General features: G+C 40.3%; 1 protein-coding gene across 1 annotated transcript in view; it reads right to left on the bottom strand.

The window, feature by feature from the left end:
• The window catches only part of pik3r2 (phosphoinositide-3-kinase, regulatory subunit 2 (beta)), a 29,006-nt gene extending 10,226 nt beyond the window's left edge, over positions 1-18,780 (bottom strand). Inside the window, exons 1-7 of the mRNA XM_026374512.2 lie at positions 18,480-18,780; positions 11,318-12,176; positions 3,603-3,695; positions 2,111-2,185; positions 1,526-1,678; positions 267-477; positions 84-169 (exon numbers count right to left, since the gene is read on the bottom strand). Of these exons, the coding sequence (XP_026230297.1) occupies positions 84-169; positions 267-477; positions 1,526-1,678; positions 2,111-2,185; positions 3,603-3,695; positions 11,318-11,636 (937 nt within the window). The 5' untranslated portion in view covers positions 11,637-12,176; positions 18,480-18,780. The remainder of the gene's footprint in view (positions 1-83; positions 170-266; positions 478-1,525; positions 1,679-2,110; positions 2,186-3,602; positions 3,696-11,317; positions 12,177-18,479) is intronic.
• Positions 18,781-19,990: the final 1,210 nt, after the last annotated feature.

The raw sequence follows: 19,990 nt of genomic DNA, 5'->3' as shown, positions 1-19,990 counted from the left end.
CTTAATGTCTTATAAATAGAAATGTGTTTGTGCAGTAAGATAACAGAAGACTAGTTCTGAGCAGCTTTAATAAAAGAGCATACCTGGAGGAGTGAGGTCTTGCTCCATAGTTCTCTCTATCAACAGCCTCTCCACGACAAGGGCAGCGAACTCTTCATCCAGTGACAACCTGCAAATCAATCAATTGACAACGTAATATCACAGTGACAAAAAGGTCCAAACTCTAGATTTACTACAGCAGTCTGATGTCTCTCAGAAGAATTTACCAAGCAGTAGACGGGGCTGTCCATATCAGTAAGGGTCCAAAGATCTTTCCCAGTGTGTGTGTGTCCAGGCCATTGCTGGCCTGTGCATGGGTGACCTTGGCCAGATGTGTGAGGAGGTACTGCAGGGTGAGACGGTGATGAAGAGGGATGGTGGTGGAATTCTCAAGGACCAAGCTTACCTCTCTGTCATGGCTACCAGCTACAGCACCATCTGGAAGAGCAATTAAAACAACCATGAAGAGGGTCTGCATATAGTAACATACAGCCTGAACACTTACATGTACACTTACATCAGATTTCTGATTGTTGAGGAAAGTGTATTTTACGTTTAAATCTCTTCTATTGTTTGTATTGGGACTGTTAACAGTTTCAATGCATGGCCAGTGGGGTCCGTGCATGTTTCTGCATATATCCACTATATATCCGAAATTAAATGACAGTGTCCTTTGTGCAAAGAACATTTCTAGCATGCCTCAGTGAGCTCATGCATCACTTGACACTTGACTCTATTCTCTCAATGCTGACTTCAATCAGCAGCAGGGCTCAGTTTAGGCCTTGTGCAGTTTTTTCACTTAAATTACAGCTACTGAAAGACAATGAGAAGAAAAACATCAGCAGCGTATTTCTGCCTTGCATTATTCTATTATACTGCACAAAAAACTCCACTGCAACAGTCTTTTATTCTTTCTTGTGTTCAAAAATATAATTTTTAAGGCACAGATTAACTTAAGAAATGTCTTTAATAATGTTATTAAAACTAGATCTAGAGTAGTCAGAAACCCTACAAGACCTACAACAACATAAGTTTTATTAGTCTTGTACAGGAACAGTTGTTGGTGTAGTCAGTAGCAAGATTTCATATGTGGTTTGTTCATGTTGGTTTTAGACAATCCATCCAAACATCTAACTCCATTGTTTTTGGGTCTGATTACCAGTAATATAGCTGATCACCACTCAATACTTTAACAGGTAACTATTAACTGTCACCTGCAGTCACTTCTCACAAAAACTGAAAGGTAGATTTTCAGAACAGCTCCTGCTCTCAACTGAGACAATTAATCAATCAAAAATATAGCAAATATGACAGAATGTCCACCCTGAGGATGAAGTTTCACATCGACGCAATGCTTTAATGTGAAAAATACAGTGGTATGCTTCAGCAACATGACGTACAGAATTTATGACGTGTGTCAAAGAGATAAAGTTGAGATGACACCCTTTCTTACACTGTAAAATTGGTGTCATGACATGAGATGTACCTGCAGATTGCTGCAGAACCTGCTGCTGCATTGTGAGGGCAGCTTGAAGGTGAGAGTAGATACAGGTTGGGATGAGGGGTGATGGGAGGTCTCTCAGGTAATTCAGGATACACTCAGACAGGTAACCCACATCTTTCTGATACACGTCGCTCTCTGGACCATGAAGATATATACAAAGAAGTTTAGATGCAACTTGTGACAAGGACCAAAATTGGTGACTTAAATTCACAGGAAATCTCATTAAGATGTTTTATTTTGTTCACTGTGCTGAGATTGATTTTTGGTTACAAGCAGGGTTATGACCTGGAGGTCATAAGTTCAAATCAAGTAATCTGGGAAAGTGTGCACAACAAAAGTAAATGATTTACATCGCTTTTTAACTTACAACAAAGCAGTGGAGCTAAACAACCAGCAGTTGTCTTATACCAGCAGTATAAGACTCACTCAACAAGCAACTTTGATATAAGTGTAAGATATAAACATATTACAATATTAGAAAAACGAAGGCACAGCTGAAAAGCAGCATGAATGCTCCTAACAGTCCAAATGTACCTAAAAATCCTATTCAGAATCAGATTAACTCACCAGAGCTCAGGCTATACACTGGGCTGTCTGAACCTGAGCAGCTAGTTGACCTGTACAATGTCTTGAAGTCCAGACCTGGGAAAGAGCGAGAGAGTGGTTTAGTATTCAAAGATAAATCAATCAGAAGTCTAATGCACATTCTATCTATACTGGAGCCAGTAGGTCCAGTAATAAAATGTATAACTCCGCCTCTATCTAACCCAGTTTGGACTAGTTGATCTACTGAAAGATAATATAATAAAATTAACGGGCACTCAGTACACACAATTAATTACAAGCTGTACAAAATCAGTTTGAAAGCAAACAACATGTACGTGATGAAGCACTTGGCCAGATAAAATTATTGGAAATACTCAGCACAACATGTCAGGGTGTTATTTTCATTCCAGTGTCACATCCAAAAAAACAGAGAAGATAATAAATTAATTGGAGGAGAGCTGGTCCTTCTAATGTTTTTGTACAAGCAGAGCGTGCATTAAGTGTTTCACTTTGGTTTGTTGTTTTCTTTGAGGAAAATGTGTGATTCATTTGGCAACTCTGAACGCCTGAGAACCTGAGATGATGAAATTGGTTTCAGCAGACTGAGAGGGAGAAGGATTTCACACTGGCTGTGAAAATATCCTTGAAGAAAACATTTATCCCTAAATGATTACATTACTAATTGCCCAGGCTTGAAATTAAAAAAAAATACACACACTGGGTCTAGACAGCTACGAGGCAATTCCTCGACAAACCACACCATACAGTGAGTGTGTGTACCCGACACTGGAAAGTGATTCAATAGTATATAGTTATAGAAGAATATTCAGAGATATTTTCATATATTTAGAAATATTTTAGAACTTCTCTCTGTAACCTGTCTGCTTCTTCTGTTCTCAATGACTTTATTTGTAATGGACACAGATTTCAATAGATAAATCAATAAGGGTTAACAGGCTACATGAACTTTAACATGTTACATCAAGTTCAAAATGAACCATTACAGTTAACACTTATAAATAAACTGAGAATAAAAGATGAAGTTTATTCAATAATGAGTAGAATAATTAGGAGGTCGCGCGTGAGTGTGTGTGTGTGTGTGTGTGTGTGTGTGTGTGTGAGAGAGAGAGAGAAATTAAAAATCAGCACAGAAACAGGAGGAAAAACTGTGAATGGAGTCCCACTGAGTACTATTTGTTAATAACATAGTGTGAAATCAAACCCACTGTGCAGGACTCTCAGGCCAATAAGAACTGCTCTGACTTAGACCACGTTAAACTTTGATAGAAAAAAATCTATATCAACCGAGTATGAATTAACGCATGTGTGGACGTCTACATGTGTGTGGCAGCCTCACTGGATCCACGTCTGTGCGTATATATCTACATCTACACGTCTTCGACACGCAAATCTTGGCATGAGGGCGAGACGCAGATGGCGGGAGGGAGACAGTCGCACAGAGACAGAAAGACAGTTAGTGAGACAGACAAATGTGTTGGCTGCTTGGTCATACCTCTCTTCTCTATGGCTTGGATCAGGCTGACAAGAACAGGGGGAGCCGTCTCGGGTGGTGTGAACTGCTCGCTCAGGTCCGGCACAGAAACAGCTGAAACAACAACACAAATCACTGTAACACTTCTGGCACAAAGCCTCACAAAGACCAGCAGCACTGACAACGGCACAGTTAACTAGGAGCAGTTGGAGATAATAGAGCATGTATAACATTATAAGTGTAACTAACATCTGTGGGGAATGCTCTAAAACATGATCAGGTGGAGCTTGGCATACATTTTGCGAAAGGGACTGGAGGATTTGTCCTCTGTGCATTTGTTTGCACGTTATCCCAAAAACGAGCACGACATTGTGATGGTTTGTACGGTAGTCTGGATGTCTAGCTGATGAGACATATGATAATAAAACCAGAACAATTTAGCAAAAAGAATGAAAAGAGGTTTTATTCAGAGGAGTGAAAGTAAAAAGGCCACAAAGAACAGACTGCTGATGGTGAGCAAAAACTTTATCTACTTCACAACTCCCCACAGACTAAATCAAACATCTTTTCAGTCCAAGAGAAAGTGAAAAGCAGAAAGCAAAGGGGGAAAGAAGAGAGATCCCATTTCCCTCCCCCCCCTCCCGCTCCCCCCCCCCTTTCTTTTCTCCCCTCTCGCTTTCTCTCCTCCCCTCCGCTCCGTCCTGCTCGGTGTTTCGCCTTAGCTCTTTGCGTGAGTGGAGCACAATAAAGGATTTAATCAAAACTCCTGAACAAGCAAAAGCCCCGTGGCAGCGTGCCAGGTCCGGCCCAGCCAGGAAAGGCAGGCATTGCCTTCTATTTGGCCCCAGAGCTGTGCTGTGAGCTGGGAGTTGAAGAGAGGTGAGGTAGGGGTGAGGGGCGGAGGTAACGCTGGGAGCAGGGAGGGCCTGGCCTGGCCAGGACTTGGCAGCAGGCTCCTGTTCCTGGCACGGCTCGGCTAAACCGCTGATTATTAATTTGGGGAGTTCAGACAAGACATGCAGCGTCAGCACATTCCTTTCCCCTCTCGCTCTCTCTCGTTCTTGGTCTCTCCGTCTCTTTCTCTCTTGCTCCTTCTCTATCGTTCACTCTCTTTCGGTCTCTTACACTTACATTTTAATTCAAGTCATTTCTTCATCTTCCCCCTCATCTTTTTGTCTGTCGCTCTCTCTGAGTCTTCGTGCCTGCCAGTTAAACATGGAAACTTTGCCTGGCAGCGTCTCCAGCTCTATAGTGAGCACACACAGACCTCGGCCTCTTCTTTATCCCTGTTGGCCATTTTGGCTGGCAGGCCCCACCCCCCTCTTCTCTCATTACAGTTTCTCTCTTCAGTGTGCCGTTCAGTTTTTAAACGTTAACTGTAAAATACTTATTATTTTTATTCATTTTAATAATCTTTTGTTAATTAACACAACTCAAAACAACTCGTTCACAGATTGCAAAGCTACTACATGATCTATTTTCCTATTTTCCACTGCTCTCATTACAGTTTGCTAAGTTTAGGCACAAAAACTACTCAGGACAGACTGTGCTCACGGTTACTTGGCATTCGGTCCAAAAACAGCAACAAGGTTGCTCTGGTGCTGGAATGATAAGACGACACAGTCCAGGAAGTCCAGTTTGAGTAATGGATTTGTACATTTAACGCTAAAATACTCTAAAGTGATATAGAGTGATGGATGTGTTATTCGTGGACGTATCACGAGAACCCATTCATTCCTGTGAAAATTGCTCAGTGGCAGCAGATTCCAGCCTTAAAAATCATCCAGATGTTCCTCACGCTTCTGCTTTTCTGGGCAACCTCCTCCAGTCTCACCTCTTGGCTCACCACACATATGAACTGGGTTATAATAAAATAATCCTACAGCTCTTCTGGACTTAAAAAAAAATGATACTGGATCAAATTCTGATAATAACAATCATCAATCTGCAGGGGTTGCACTTATACTGATACAGAAACCTGTTTACCTCAGTCAAACTTAATAAGGTTTTTGAGACATTTAAAGCTCAAAACCAAACTGGATCCCAAACCTACTTCCTGTCACAGTTTGGTCATCCTATTAAACACCAGGTTTTGCAGCTCTGTATCAGTGTGACACTAGTTTTCACCTTTGCTTGTGATAAAGGAGAACTGACATCATCAGTAGAGGATTTTACACAAAACAACACTTTTTTTTGTACCTGTATCATGAGATGATGAACAATAATTACATTCTTTTTACTTATTCAAACCCTTATTTTCTAACAATTACGGGGTTATTGTGGGGTAAAACAAATTCACTTTCCCTAAAATTGATCAACTTTCTCTCTTCTACATACACACATACATAAACACTTCATTTTATTGTACATTTCTTTTCTGTACAAGTACAAACATTGTTTTTCCCTTTTTCAGCTGCTGCCCTGCAGACTTTTCAGGATTTTAGCATGGTATGGAAACAGAGAGAGAAAGAGAGATAAAGTAGGAGCAACTCGTTAGTCAATTAAAACCACTTCCTTGGCAGAGTGCACGCTGGCAGACAGGCATATGACTTGACATGCCCTGAGACATGGCCAGTGGGAGAAACAGATAGAGAATAAAGCAGGGCAGAGAATGCAATTTTGCACTCTTGCCCTTTAAAAAGTAATTGTATGCTTTGCCTTAAGTTTTATAACTGAATGCATTCATTTTAAGAAATGTTTACAGACAAGATCTCATGACTGTGAAAAGCTTTGAACTCAGATACTTGCAGAAGTAAATCATGATCAAGCTCAACAACCTTGCTGTTGAAAAAAATAGAAACCTACACGTGATGTGTGCTCTCTACAGTCGAAGCTGAAAGTGTGAATGTTGCAGATCCTGTCTTTGTGTGTTTGCGTTGACTTGCTCACTCAGGCCAAGGCAAGCAGCAGACATGAAAAAGTAGACTGGATGAAGCAAAGCTATGTGAAGCAAAATATTTGCTCTGTATCTTCTGCATCAGTCTGCTTATGTAATATGTAGCTGGCTCTGCTACATTCTCCCTCTTAGAGCGCCCTGTCAGATACTGAAGCTTCTTCAAGAGACGAGATACAGCATTAATTCATTCACAGGATTTCACTGGTTGAAATAAAGCACAGGAATTAACTTTAGCTCTCCAACGCTTTTTATTTTGTGTGAATGTCTTTTTGAACAGTACTGAAATAAGGACACAGCACCAACAACACACATACAAGACGTCTATTATGAGGGAAAATTTCAACTCTCACTCTTTTTGTTTCAGAAATATGTCACTGTTGACCAAATGCACTTACAATTTCAACATACATTGAGGGTAAACACCTTTGAAGACAAATGGGATGGGAGGATAAAATTTGCCCAAACAGTTTTAAATCATGCTATTTATTCCAAACATGTGCTTCTTGTGTGCAGTGATGACAAGGCCAGTTGGTGTCTGGCTCACTGATGGTGTGTAACAGTGTGTATGCTGCTGGTCAGGTTTCACTGCAACATGTCTTCACTGCATCCCAACTATGTAGACAGGCAATGCATCATGACCAGGCGCACCATCCACTCGTCTGTCACAACATACTTCAAAGTTACACGTGCTCAAGTGAGACCCTGCAATCATGTCAAACACAGGTGGGCGCTGCACAGTACTTCTTCCTCGGGCCTACACAGACTTCACAGAGTAGAGATGACGCAGAAATGTGCCATAAAATCTGTAAAAGCACACTCACCGAGACATGTTTTTGTTTTTGTATTTACAGTAAGATAGTCCAAGTACAGTCAAAGTCAATTGGAAAGGAGATACTAATCATGTTACGTTATTGCGTATTACGTAAATCTTGTCTTAAATATTACAACCCGAGTTCAGATCACTGACAGATACAGTGGTACATTTTGGTTTATAGTCTTCTTTACTACTATCATCACTGTTTGGAAGAAAGTCAAGAAGGAATTCAACTTCGCTCTTGCCTTGAGAACAAAATGTACTTTGTTTCTGGTTTGCTAAAGCTATTAATCTTTCAGTAAGACAACTTCACGCATAAATGAGTTCTCATTTATTGCTCTGGCACTACAGAAATGCTCCGGAAAATAAAATTTTCTATAGCCCTGCAAACTCCAACATGCTGAATTTACTAAACTCCAGGAGAACAGTGCAACAGTCAGAAGAGAAACCAAATACAGCTGGTTCCTATATTTGCAGTGGGATAGGGTGGCCTTGGTGTGCACTGTAACACTCGTCTCCCCCCATATCCAGCCTCTCCGTATCTTTTCCATTCTCTTTCTCTACTGTCTCAGCCCCCCCCCATGGCTTCTTTGAAAGTGTTTTCCTGGTAAGGCGCAGGGAGAGGAGAGTGAGTGGAGGCCTGTCCTTTCTGAGAACTGGTCCTGCTAACATAGTTTATAGCTGCCCAGAGACAGAATCAAATGTGTATGTGAATCAGGGAGAGAGGCTGCAAAAATGGAGGGAGGATCGGTGAGAGGAGGGAGAGAGGGAGAGGAGGAGGGCAGCGAGAGAGGGAGTATGAAGGGAGGAGTTTGCAAAAATGCCAAGCCATGGTTCACTTCAGCAGGCAGTTAAAGTGAGGCCAGGGAGAGGAGAGCGACACAGGAGAGAGGGTTGGAGAGAAAAAAAAACAAAAAACTATTTGGGTTTGTAGAATTATTTCTGCTGCGAGTTGAGAAACGTTTTGCCTCTAGATCTAAGCATATATACAGTATATATATATATATATATATATATATATATATATATATATATATATATATATATATATATATATATATATATATATATAGTGATGCATTAATACAGAGCTGCTCAACATTTTATTTTAACTATTCAGAACACATACAAAGTGTAAACATGACAGGTGAAAATATGATATAATGTGCTAACCCAGACTCCTCTTATTACTATTCAAATTTGGAAAAAAGAGAAGATGAGCCATTTGCATCGTTTGGTCAACAATAATTGTGTTTAGCATTTTGGCTTCTACCGCTGAAAGCTTCGGTAGATTTTTACATGCACTTAAGCAGCTGTGTTGTTCTGCAGTAACCTGATTTCTCAAATGCAAATGAGAATCCTGGCTTTCTTAAGCTGAGTAAGGGATTAAATAAAAGCTGGAAAACAGCAACATTCCTGCCAATGAAACCTGTCCACTCCTAACTAGGTTTCTGAGGAGTTTTTTTTATAAATGCACATTTGCAAAGATTTCCGATTATTGCTGCAGCAGCACCAAAAACACTGAAATAAGTCTGAATAAGACCAAAATAAATTAGGCTACATTGTTGTGCACAGAAAAATCTATCAAATCGTGCTATGTTACTATCATACTGGTCCTCTCGGGACACCAGATTACCCCAAATGTTCACATTAAACATAAATATCACTAATATACTTTAAATATTCCAGTCTTGGTTAAAAAGCAATTTTCAAGGGCTGGGCAAAAATCTGATAACTGGCCAGTTGCATGTAAATGTGGGTTTTAGCATATGTAGAGTTTAGCATTAAAAGACCCATTTTCTTTTTGTTTAATGTTTTCTGTGCACATGCAGCGCTTCACCTGCTGATCTGCTAAGATGTGCTCTAATATTGCAGTTTAGAAAAACACATTAATGCTAAATTTCTCATTGACTTAAATGTTCAACAAATTGTTAAAGAATGAACATTAAGATTGTAAGATTGTAACTTGGAGAACTTCCCTAACCACAAGTCTAAAGTGCTGCCTGTCCAAGCCAAATATTGCTTTAAATGGTTCACACCAACAATTGCTCTATTCACAGGAGTCTCTGTTCCTTTAGGGAAATTGAGATGATATTTGTTAAAATGTGGGCTAATCTACTACGCAGATTTGGTAGTAAGCCAAGGTACACCTCCTCCTCGTCCCGCTGCTTCGCTTGGTTCCTCTACCCTTGTCTCTCCAAATCAAAGACACAAATGCCCGCTGTCCAACTGGTTTGTTTCACTGTCTGTCAAGCCATGAGGACACTGTTGTCCTCACCTGCCTCTGCTGGAGAAAGTTAAGTCCTGTTCTTATTCACCAACACATCCCCCCCTTACTCATGTTTTTATTCTAATATTGGAGAAGAAGTCCTATCATCTGATAGGAATTCTGGAGACGTGTGCTGGAGCTATAATATCCCCTTCTTTTTAGGATGTTTCTTAGAAAAAATATTGAGAAATGAATTCCAACTAATGAATTTGAATGAGGCCCAGTGTACTTTGTTGTACACGATGAATAGCCAATTGGCTCAACCAGAGGTAATTCAGAGTTCACAGCCTACGTGCTCAGAGTGGTACTTAGCCCATCTGTCATAAAAAAGCATGGAGATAATTACAGAGAATACAGCTTTTGACAGGAGAGGAATGTATAGTTTAATATGCAGAATGACATAAAAACTTTTATTTATCTGTTTTGGCCCTATGCACCTTTTTCTCTGGCATCTCACACAAGGAAGCAATAAATTAACCAGCTGAAGCCAAAAGTAAGGGAGTGCATATGAGGAGCAAATGATGGAAATCTTGGGAGTGTGAAGGAACTTTAGTAACAAATTAAAGTTTTTACTTGAAGTCAAGCTTGCTCAGGTCAGCCAATCAACGCCAAGTGTATGTTTGACTTGGATGTTGTCTCAGCTAAAAGCAGGGTCTAACTATTATGAATAAATACCAGACGCTTCTCAAAGTCGCGGTAGTAAAGAGAAGTGTGAAAGAACAGAGCACCTATCACTGAGCAAAAAAATCTAACACTGTATTTACTAGATGAACTACCGTACTACACAAAATACAAACACAGCTATTGAAACAGTCGCTCAAAAGACAAACACTGTGCTATCCCTTTATTAAAAGAGCCGAGTAGCATTTTTGAGCAGATAGGCCCAGATCCACTCTACATGCCAAAGACATATCTTAATGTTGAATGTAAAGGGAACCACACAGATGGACCGAATCAATGCCAGACCTCTATGGGTGAGTCCAGCATGCCTAAGTAAATGGATTAGCCCTTTATTATTCAGGAGAGAGTTTGGTTAGCTGTGCTTCCAAAGAGGTAAGGCTTATGACGTGTCTTAAGTCTAGATTAAAGGGTCAGTTTGAGGTCACTGCCAAATGTGAGAGGACCTATCAAAACTCCCATGGTGGCTGACCAGCAGCACCAAAAACAACCAAGGTTTGTTTTTCCTCAGAAAAAGTTAAATATTATTATCTAGTTAAATATTAACTAAATAATTAATTCCTTGTTCTTGTGCAAAATATCTATATTACACTGTTGCATATTGGACTAAACTCATTTTAATGTCACAGAACCTTTTTACCCATTTGTTATAGTTAGACATTATCTGAAGGAAGTTTTGCAATGATGTTGGTTACGACATAGTAACAATGTTCACAAATCCTCAGAAGAACGAAAACAAAGACCAGATCCAGAAAGACCCAAATTCACAGAAGATTCTGAATTAGCCGACTGTTAGCTTACAGCTTTCAACACTCACTGTGTAGTTTCTGTATAATTGAGGCTCCCTAAAAATACTGAAAAAGTATATACAACTATAAAAGAGAAAACTTAGGATTTAGGAAAAAGCACATATAAAAATATATATAAAATGTTTGACTACTGCACACCTCAGATGTGCAGTGGTCAATCATGAGCGTATCATGAACCTGTAGGATATGTTACAAAAATGCAGCTGCACAGCTGGAAAAATAAAAAGTAAACAACATGACAGATAATAATTTATATAAAAAGGCTCTTACCTTCAGATGACTCTGTTCTGGGAGCCGCAGGAAGGGGTCGCTGGGACCTGGGTTGACTTGACGGGAGCGCCATCTTGATGGGGCCCACATACTCAACATAAGTCCCTGGGAAATCTCCTCTCTGTTTTGTGCGCTCGTTGTACCCGAGGAGCCAGCCCAGGCGGTCAGGCTCCTCCACGCAGCCCTCCTGGTAGTTCTCCATGGACAGTAGAGAGGCCTTGCTGACTGTCAGCAAGTCTCCAGGCTGCAGATCCAAGTCCTCTTCCTGGTCCTTGGTAAATGCGTAGAGGGCACGGTACTGGAATCCTTCCGCCGCCATTTTGGGAAACAGAGCAATAGATGATGCAGCCCGAGTACCACTGCAACCACACGGTTCAGCTTTACAGGAATCCTCCACAGAAACCAAAAAGGTTGTTGAGTCACTAAATTCTGGTGACAGTGTTAGTTCTGTGGGTTGTGGGGGATCGGGGGAAAAAGGGAGAAGAGGAAGTCACCCGTAGCTTAGAAGCATTTTCTAAAGTTGACAAGATATTGTTCTGCTGCTGTTACGTCTGTGGCTGCAGCGGTTTCAGACCTGACCGGTGTTGGTGGACCAGTGCACTTTCCTCAGCTTGATTCCCCGGTTGAGCCAGATGATGGAGCAAAGGGACAACGTTGGCAACATGCTCTTTCAAGGAACGAAAACCTGCTGGCTGGGTACTACTGGAGCAGCCGGAGAAAGTCGAGGGCCCTGCGGCGTTGGATCTCGACGGTCAAATGCAGTGGTCGGATTGGAGGAAGAGTAGCAGAGTGGGAAGGTCTTTAATCGTCTTCGGTTCTCTCAGGCTCCCACATGTTCTGGACAGGGATTATGACCGACCTGGACAACATTAAAACAGAAAAAATTAGTCAAATACATTGCAATAAAAAAAAAAAAAAAAAAAAGACTAAATTGTCACTAGAGGTCGATTGCATTTGACAAAACAGCCATAAGAAAAACAGCCCATATTTCTGTGAAATGAAGCTTTAAGCGGTGCATGAAAATGGCGAACTGCGGCAGCTTCATACATTTGTGCAGTCTTCGCTTAGGACAGAGAGATCGGATGATGCTGCTGCGTCATAACCAACAGCAGACTAGGTCCCTGGATGGGAGCCTCCATTCCCTCCACTCTCCATTCACACTCACAGCCTTAACTGACACATCACAGTTTCCACAGGAACAAGAAGTTTCACTGTGAAATAAATGTCCCTTCAACTTACACAACAACATGTACGATTAACAGCATCCAGAGAAATTCATGCAAAATGGCGAAGAAAAGCTTTTCGCAGGATGAGCATGCAAACACAATTAAGACCTGCACCACGACTGTTTGGCAACCAGAATTTTCTGAAACATGCAGAACCCCTTGCAACACTTTCCTCTCCGTAGGAGAGAAAAAAAAGGCAGCTCTATGTTGCCTCAGAAATATTTTCGGCTTCATTCTGTCAAAATAGCTAAATCATACTGTACCAAGTCCAGTCCAGATGAGAAAACTGAAAGGACAGTCAACTGAGCAACCAAAGACTGACACAAATCCATAAAAACACCAGTTTAAAGAAAATATTTACATGCATAAAATTACATTCCTTACAATTAATCAGATCATCGTATCTATATTAAGCAAAAGGTCAACCCATGCACTCTGAATACCAAATTTTTTTGTTTAAACATAATTTTCAAGGCCCCAAAAAATGCCAAGTAGAACTGCGCAATAATTACCTTTTAACGCTGAATTTTATCAGTACGATATATATCAGACACTCTATATAAAAAAATCCTAATGTCCATGGTTGAAATCATTAGATTATAATATTCACAGTTAAATATTATTTTGACAAATAATTTCAGCGGGGCAATAACAAAGATACAGCAAAGTTTAAATTCAAAATTGCAAATATACTGGTAGATGAAGAAGGGAGCGAGGAACAGAGAGAGATTAGGGTTTCCAGATTAAATACGACATCTGGGGTCTGTGGACCAACCAAGGACAATCGTCCTGTTAACCTCTCTACACAGGATGAAAGGATGTAAGTGACAAAATGAACCAGGTAGAGAGGGAGGGTGAAAGAGACGGGGAAGTGGATGGAAGTTTGGGTCTTGTAAACCAGGTGTTAGGAGCTATGCGGGGCAATTTCCCAAAATGTCCAAATCCAAATAACTACAGGCCTGGTTTGCGAGGCCCGATATTGTGCAATCGTTTCATAAACGTTCCTGAACGGACAAATGTTTTGAGTGATGCATTGCAGACCCTTGATTAAAAATAGGTGAAATCATAAAAAATAAACCTAAACCTCCAGTTCGCATTTTTGAATGCGAAAGTGCATGCTTTCAAACCTTAGTCTAGATTATCCTCTGTCCCTCCATGACATTCAGAAAGCAAACGTACACTCACTGCAAGCCTTCGGAGTGTAAGAATACCCTCTTTTTAAAAAAAGATAAATATTTAAGAGTTAGCGTGATAACAGGATGCAGCAGAGTGCAACACTCACCCCACTTTTGGTTCAGAGAGAAGCCGGACAGGCTCAGGCAGACTCTCGGTCCAGCATCCTTCGAGCCGAGAAGCAAGAGGTGCCAGGCTAGACACGTGGCACTGGCATACCCAACCACAGCCCGCAATCCTCACACCACCATAACCCCCCCCCCCCCCCCAACCCTAAATCCCCCTCCCTCCACTCTCCACCTGCTCTTCACCCCCCCAAACACATAGTCCTGCTTCCAACTGACGCCCCCCCCCAGTCCTCAGCCAGTGAAAAAGTCCAGTCGTTTTTCCAGTTGCCATGTTGTATTTGTTTATAGTCCGAGCAGTGTAGCAGAAAAGAGTCAAAAACAAGACAAAGACGCAGTAGAACAAAAAGCAGCGTACAGTGAGCACTTCAAGAGGGATCCTTTCCCATTATTTAAAAAGGCCGAGTGAGGTGAGAGAAGAGTCATCTCTGTTACAGTCCTGGTCTGACAGTGTTGTAGTAGCGCACAGTTCAGCAAAGCAGCAGCAGCAGCAGCAGCTGGGAAGCTCAACATCACAGGATCCATCCCATTAATCCACTTTTTATTGAGTCACAGGAGAAAGTGGCAGAAAGCAGTGAAAAAGAAGAATGAGACTCAGAGACGGAGCACTTTGCTATCAGCAGAGTCCAAACGGCTGAGGGAGACCACAGGAAAATAATTAATGAATAGGCACCAAGTAACTCACTGTTGCTAGAGAGAGGGAAAGCTAATCCTGTGCTGTGATTGGCTGCCGCTGTGGACATGTGCTCCCCAGTCAGCAGAGAAGCCGGGCAAATCAAGGAAATGTTCTAATATTAGAAAATGTATCTAGGCAGTGATCAAACATCTGACCCAAACAACTCCACCTTTTCTCACACACTTGACTTTTTTCATCTGTGCAACCCTGATGATTGCTCATCATCTTTGATGAAGTGATGATTTAAATTAAATGAAAGTACCACAGGATAATGGTGAAAAACAGAACAGGGAAAAACTGAGGGCTGTGTGTGATTGGAGAGAATTTCATGAGTCATGTTGAAGTTGTGCAAAGGCATGACAGGAGGTAATGTTTGTTTTTCTGAGGTAGCAGGATGATAAATGTGGTGATTAAAAAAATAAGACATACTAGCTTATATGTTCTTTTGTGAGATTAGTCCCATTGTGACTAACTTTACTCTAGTATATTAGTAAAGTATCTACCATAACCATTTAAAGACGTGTGAGATATGACGATCCTTCCACAGTCATTACAGTCTGATATGGATATTTTAACTGTGGAATAATAATGAGACAAAGATTTAACTAAAAATAAAAATATATCTGCTGTAGATTTTATTAGACGTCAAATGAGCTGATGTGTTTATTCAGCCAGTGGAGCTCTGACCTGTTTATTATTTACCGGGATCCATAATGTAAAATGGCAAATAAGCTACTCAGAGCATCACTGTCACAATCAAGTGATTCAAGAGCTACTGACTTTGGACTGTTAGTTCATCAAAATAAAACACTGGAGGACGTCACTTTGAATGTGTAACTATTGTCTGGGTATTTTTTACTATTGTCTGACAGTGTTAAGTTAATTTAATTAGTCTTAATTTATTTATATGTGTAAAAATTATATAAATACATATTATCAAATTATCTATGATATTATACAGTATGTAGTTTTACAGTACAATTATATATATATATATATATATATATATATATATATATATATATATATATATATATATATATATATATATAGTAAAATTTCTAGAAAATAAATTTTGTGTAACATTAGCTAACGTATCAGTCTGACCACTATATTAGTCCAGTTCTATAATTTCGATATTATAGAACCTGCATGAAACATGCCTAAATATTATATTATAATATTTATTATATTACTTCTGTGAATTTATCACCTAACTCTCAGTTACCAATGCAGATGAACTGGTTTCTCTGCACCCCTGAGGGTGTGTTGAACATCATCTTTTACTTTTCAACCTACTACATCATCAGTCGTGACTTCTGTTTGTATTTCATCAGCAGCTGCTTCTGATTGTATGCAGTCAGCATACAGTTAAGTGAAGCCATAATTTCTGCCATATATTCAAGAGTATTAAGGGAAACATGCTTCGACAAATACAATGCAAATATCAACAGAGGTTGTACATGATGAGGTTTCAAAAAGAGCTGAAGGGCTGGTGAGACTTAGGCTGCACATTTTTTATAAAAGCGTAAAACTGACAGAATGCAAGATTACACTTTGTTTTCATGGGTAAAAAAAGAAAGACAGCAATTGTCTCTTGTGCTTAAACAATTTTTAAAACCCAGAAAGTTATTTCTTTAAAGTCTGTGTATGTGTTGGCCCTTTACGGCCCTGCTGCTGAGGAGCTGACTACAGAGTCACCACGCATGCAGCCTGGCCTCGGGCCATCTGTCCACATGGAACTGAAAAATCTACTGCGCCACAGGCAGAGACGACAGACCAGCAACTCGGGAGCTTGTGAGAACGTATTCCAGACTAAAACTGGGGCTTAGGCATTTATGATTTAAGTAACGTTCACCTGATTTTTAACAGTCCATAATGAAGCTGAAAAGCTCACGTCGCTAAATAGAAACATCTGCTATGAAGATTATGTAGCACTGAGACGGCACTGTTTTGAAAAGTCAACTGTGCCACATGGCTCCACACTTAGAGTGGCCTCTCAGTGTTTATCAGAAGATATAACGGACGGGCTTTTCAATACCTTAGCTACTTATATTCTAGATTAACCCATGCAGTCAAATCTCAACATGCAGATACATCTCAGAAGTCTGCACCATTTGAAAATACCAGTCTTTTTGCTGTGTAGTTAGCGAGTAGTAAGTCGTTAGTAACTATCTCCAACTAAAAGTGACTAAATCAATTTACTCAAGTACTGTAAGTTAATTTTCTACGTGTGTATGTGCATTTAATGCTACTTTGTACTTTTGTTCTATTAGACGGTTGTAGTTACCTTTTAGATCAAGATAAACAACACAAAACATAATCAACAAATATTATGGCATATTATCATGGGTTACGATAAGTATTAAATATATTAAAATTAGCCTCAACTTTACCCGCTACCACATTAAACTATAGTGGACATTGAAGCACCAATAACTATAATCAAATAATAATATATAATGAAAAAAACATTCTTGATGAGTACTTTTACATAAAGTAAAGTAGAATTTACTTCTACACAGTGGTATTGCTACTTAAGTGAAATATGTTTGACCACTATTGGCCACTTTCTGATATGACAGTGTTTTATGAGTTGATTATTATTCCTGGATTATTGGAATAAGCAGAGGACAATCAAGTCAATAAGTCATGTTCCCAACTCCTGTCAGCAACAGGTCGCATCCAGGACAGAGGTTTTCAATAACTGTATTACACATGACCGTCGAGATTTATATCTACCGAGTTGGCTCATTTATCTCCATGGTAATTTAAGATTTCTTTTTGTCAACTATCAAATGTTTAATTATTGTTGGGGACAAATCGCAGCTAAGAGTCTGCAGCACTTCCAGCGGAGTCGTTCCTAAAGTGGCCTTAAAGCCATATTCTGCTGCTATTTTGATCAAATAACACAATTTCAGTTTAACTGGGTCCCCAGCTGAAGGACATTTCACTAAAATAACCACAGCTGTAGTGTGGTGGTGGAACCTGACGTTAGCCTCTGAGAAGTGAAGGAAAGAAAGGCTTTAGAGTTAGTCGGTGCATTTTAAGACATACTGATAAAGATTGAAGGCTTCGCCACAAGTCATGCTTCCCACTGATGAAGCTGCATAATGGAGGATTGACATTTGGTTGCATAAGGACGGTTTCAGTAATTACAAGAAAAAGGAGGTGGAGGTGGGGGTGGAGGGGGTCCTCTACACAGTTGAGTGACTTGTCTTATTATGCAAGTGGCACAATTTCCATTAACTCCACCATGAATGCCAAATCCTCATGACACACATGTCAGGCCTCCTCCAGTGTGCAGGCAGAGGAAAGGTGCAACGCTTACACACACACACACACACACACACACACACACACACACACACACACACACACACACACACACACACACACACACACACGGCTTGCTGTGCAACTTTTCCAGTCTGACTTAAAACACTGGAAACACCGAGTTTACCTCAAAACAAGCGACATGAAACACCTCCTGAGGTCGGAGGGTGGAGTTTGCACGGTTTGGCAACTTTAGAAAGTGATTTTAAAAATCACATCTTCTGAGCAAATAACATACTAAAAATAATAATAATGATGAAGTCAAATCTAAAGCCACTTGGAAATATTCACGCTACTTCACGGACTGGTTGTTTTCTACACTGTCGACAGCAGCGAGGATCAGGCTGCAAAAAACAAAACAAACAAACAAAAAAAGCAAACGCGACAGAAGAAAAGAGGCTCGTTTGGAAAACTTTCTAACCACGACACACACACACACACACACACACACACACACACACACACACACACACACACACACTCAGCAGCAGCAGCGTGGAGCGGACACACACACACACACACACACACTTGCAGCGCTGCCACCATTTTCCAGTCCGGCGGCTGCTGCCTCGATGTGACGCTGCTGGAAATGTGCGAGAAGTTGGAGGAGAAGAAAACCAACTCACCCGCGGATTTGTCCCGGACTCTTCTCACTCCTGCTGCGGAGCTTCAACACTTCAAAGTCGCAGCACAGCCACAGTCCGAGCGCCGCTTCATCTGAGGACCGGAGCTTCTCGGTGCGCACGAAAAAGTCGTAGCTAAAAAAAAAAAACAAACAAACAAACCCGCAGTTCAGTCCGTACTTCGTCCTGCTCGCTCTCTCTTCCTTTCTTCCTCTCTTTCTTTTCCCCGTTCATAACTCCCAGCTCCCCTACACAGCCATTTTCCAGCCCAGCACGGCGCAGGAAAAGGAGAGTGCGTGGGAACTAATAGGAGGAGCACGGAAAGTGACGAAGCCGAGCGGAAAGGCCCGAACGATTAGTGAGGGGGTCACCGACTGGCCTCGGCCCATAGTGGGAATTTGAAGCTGCCAGTTTCATGCTGCAAGGATGTTTTTGTTTTTCATGTAGTTCTCTTCATATGAAAAAGAAAGTCTTTGAAGTCTTATGTCCGTGTAAAATGTGATTACTTACTAAAATGTGATATTACTTCCTGTACTGGAAATAATCACTCAGTCTACAATTATCTCAAGTGTATTATTACTACAGAGAATAAACAATACTGTAGTTGTATGTGACCCCCCCCCACTAAACAGCAAAAAGTATGAATGTTAAATTTGTTGTATGAGGGACAGATGACAAGTACAAAAGTATTTTTGTTCTAGGACTTTTCAGTCCTTTGCAATTCATTTTATTCAAGCACTGTAAAGACAATAGAAAAACAGACAATGTCACAACAGTCTGCACCAGATACCCACATGGTAGGACTTTCACAAAGGCCAGTTTGACATTTGGGACCAATCCTTAACACACAAACACACTGAAACACGTGGAGAATATGAAGGATGACAGCTGAGCACCGCTGTGATTAACATGAACGTTTTCCACACAACCTGCCAAAAAATAAAAGACAAGAAGCTCCTTGTGATGCTCCATTCGGACTTGTCAAACCAATGGCATGGACTAATGCTGACATCGTCACAAAATTATCTCTCGATTAAAAAAAAATTATACCATATGGTCAAGAGATACTATGACAGTTTGCTGGAGATGAAAATAAAAAAAAAAGATACTAAGATGTATATTGCATCAGAAATTTGGTTATAAATTACACACACACATATTTTCCCCTCCACAGTACAGTAAACAAATGTCCATCCTCTAATTTGAACTCCTCTCTATTTCACAAAAGACAAAGTTGTGTGCTTTCATAAAACTACAAACACAGGACACACTTTTCTACTGGAAGCATTTTTTGTTTGCTGATCCAAACACTTCCAAAAATAAAAAATTTAAAAAAAAAATAAAATAAAAAAAGTTTAAAATGGGGGGTAAAAAAAAAAAACTAAGACATGCATAGCTGAAAACTAAATCTCGTGTATTCTCCTCTCTTATTTAAAGCTTGAATCAGTGACTCAAACTCAAGGTCTATCTAATGAGATTAGTAACTTTAAACTTAAAAATATATGTATATATAA

The sequence above is a fragment of the Anabas testudineus genome, chromosome 17 (genome assembly GCF_900324465.2).
Source record: "Anabas testudineus chromosome 17, fAnaTes1.2, whole genome shotgun sequence".
Classification (NCBI taxonomy): Eukaryota; Metazoa; Chordata; class Actinopteri; order Anabantiformes; family Anabantidae; genus Anabas; species Anabas testudineus.
This window is presented reverse-complemented; position numbering and strand designations above follow the sequence as displayed.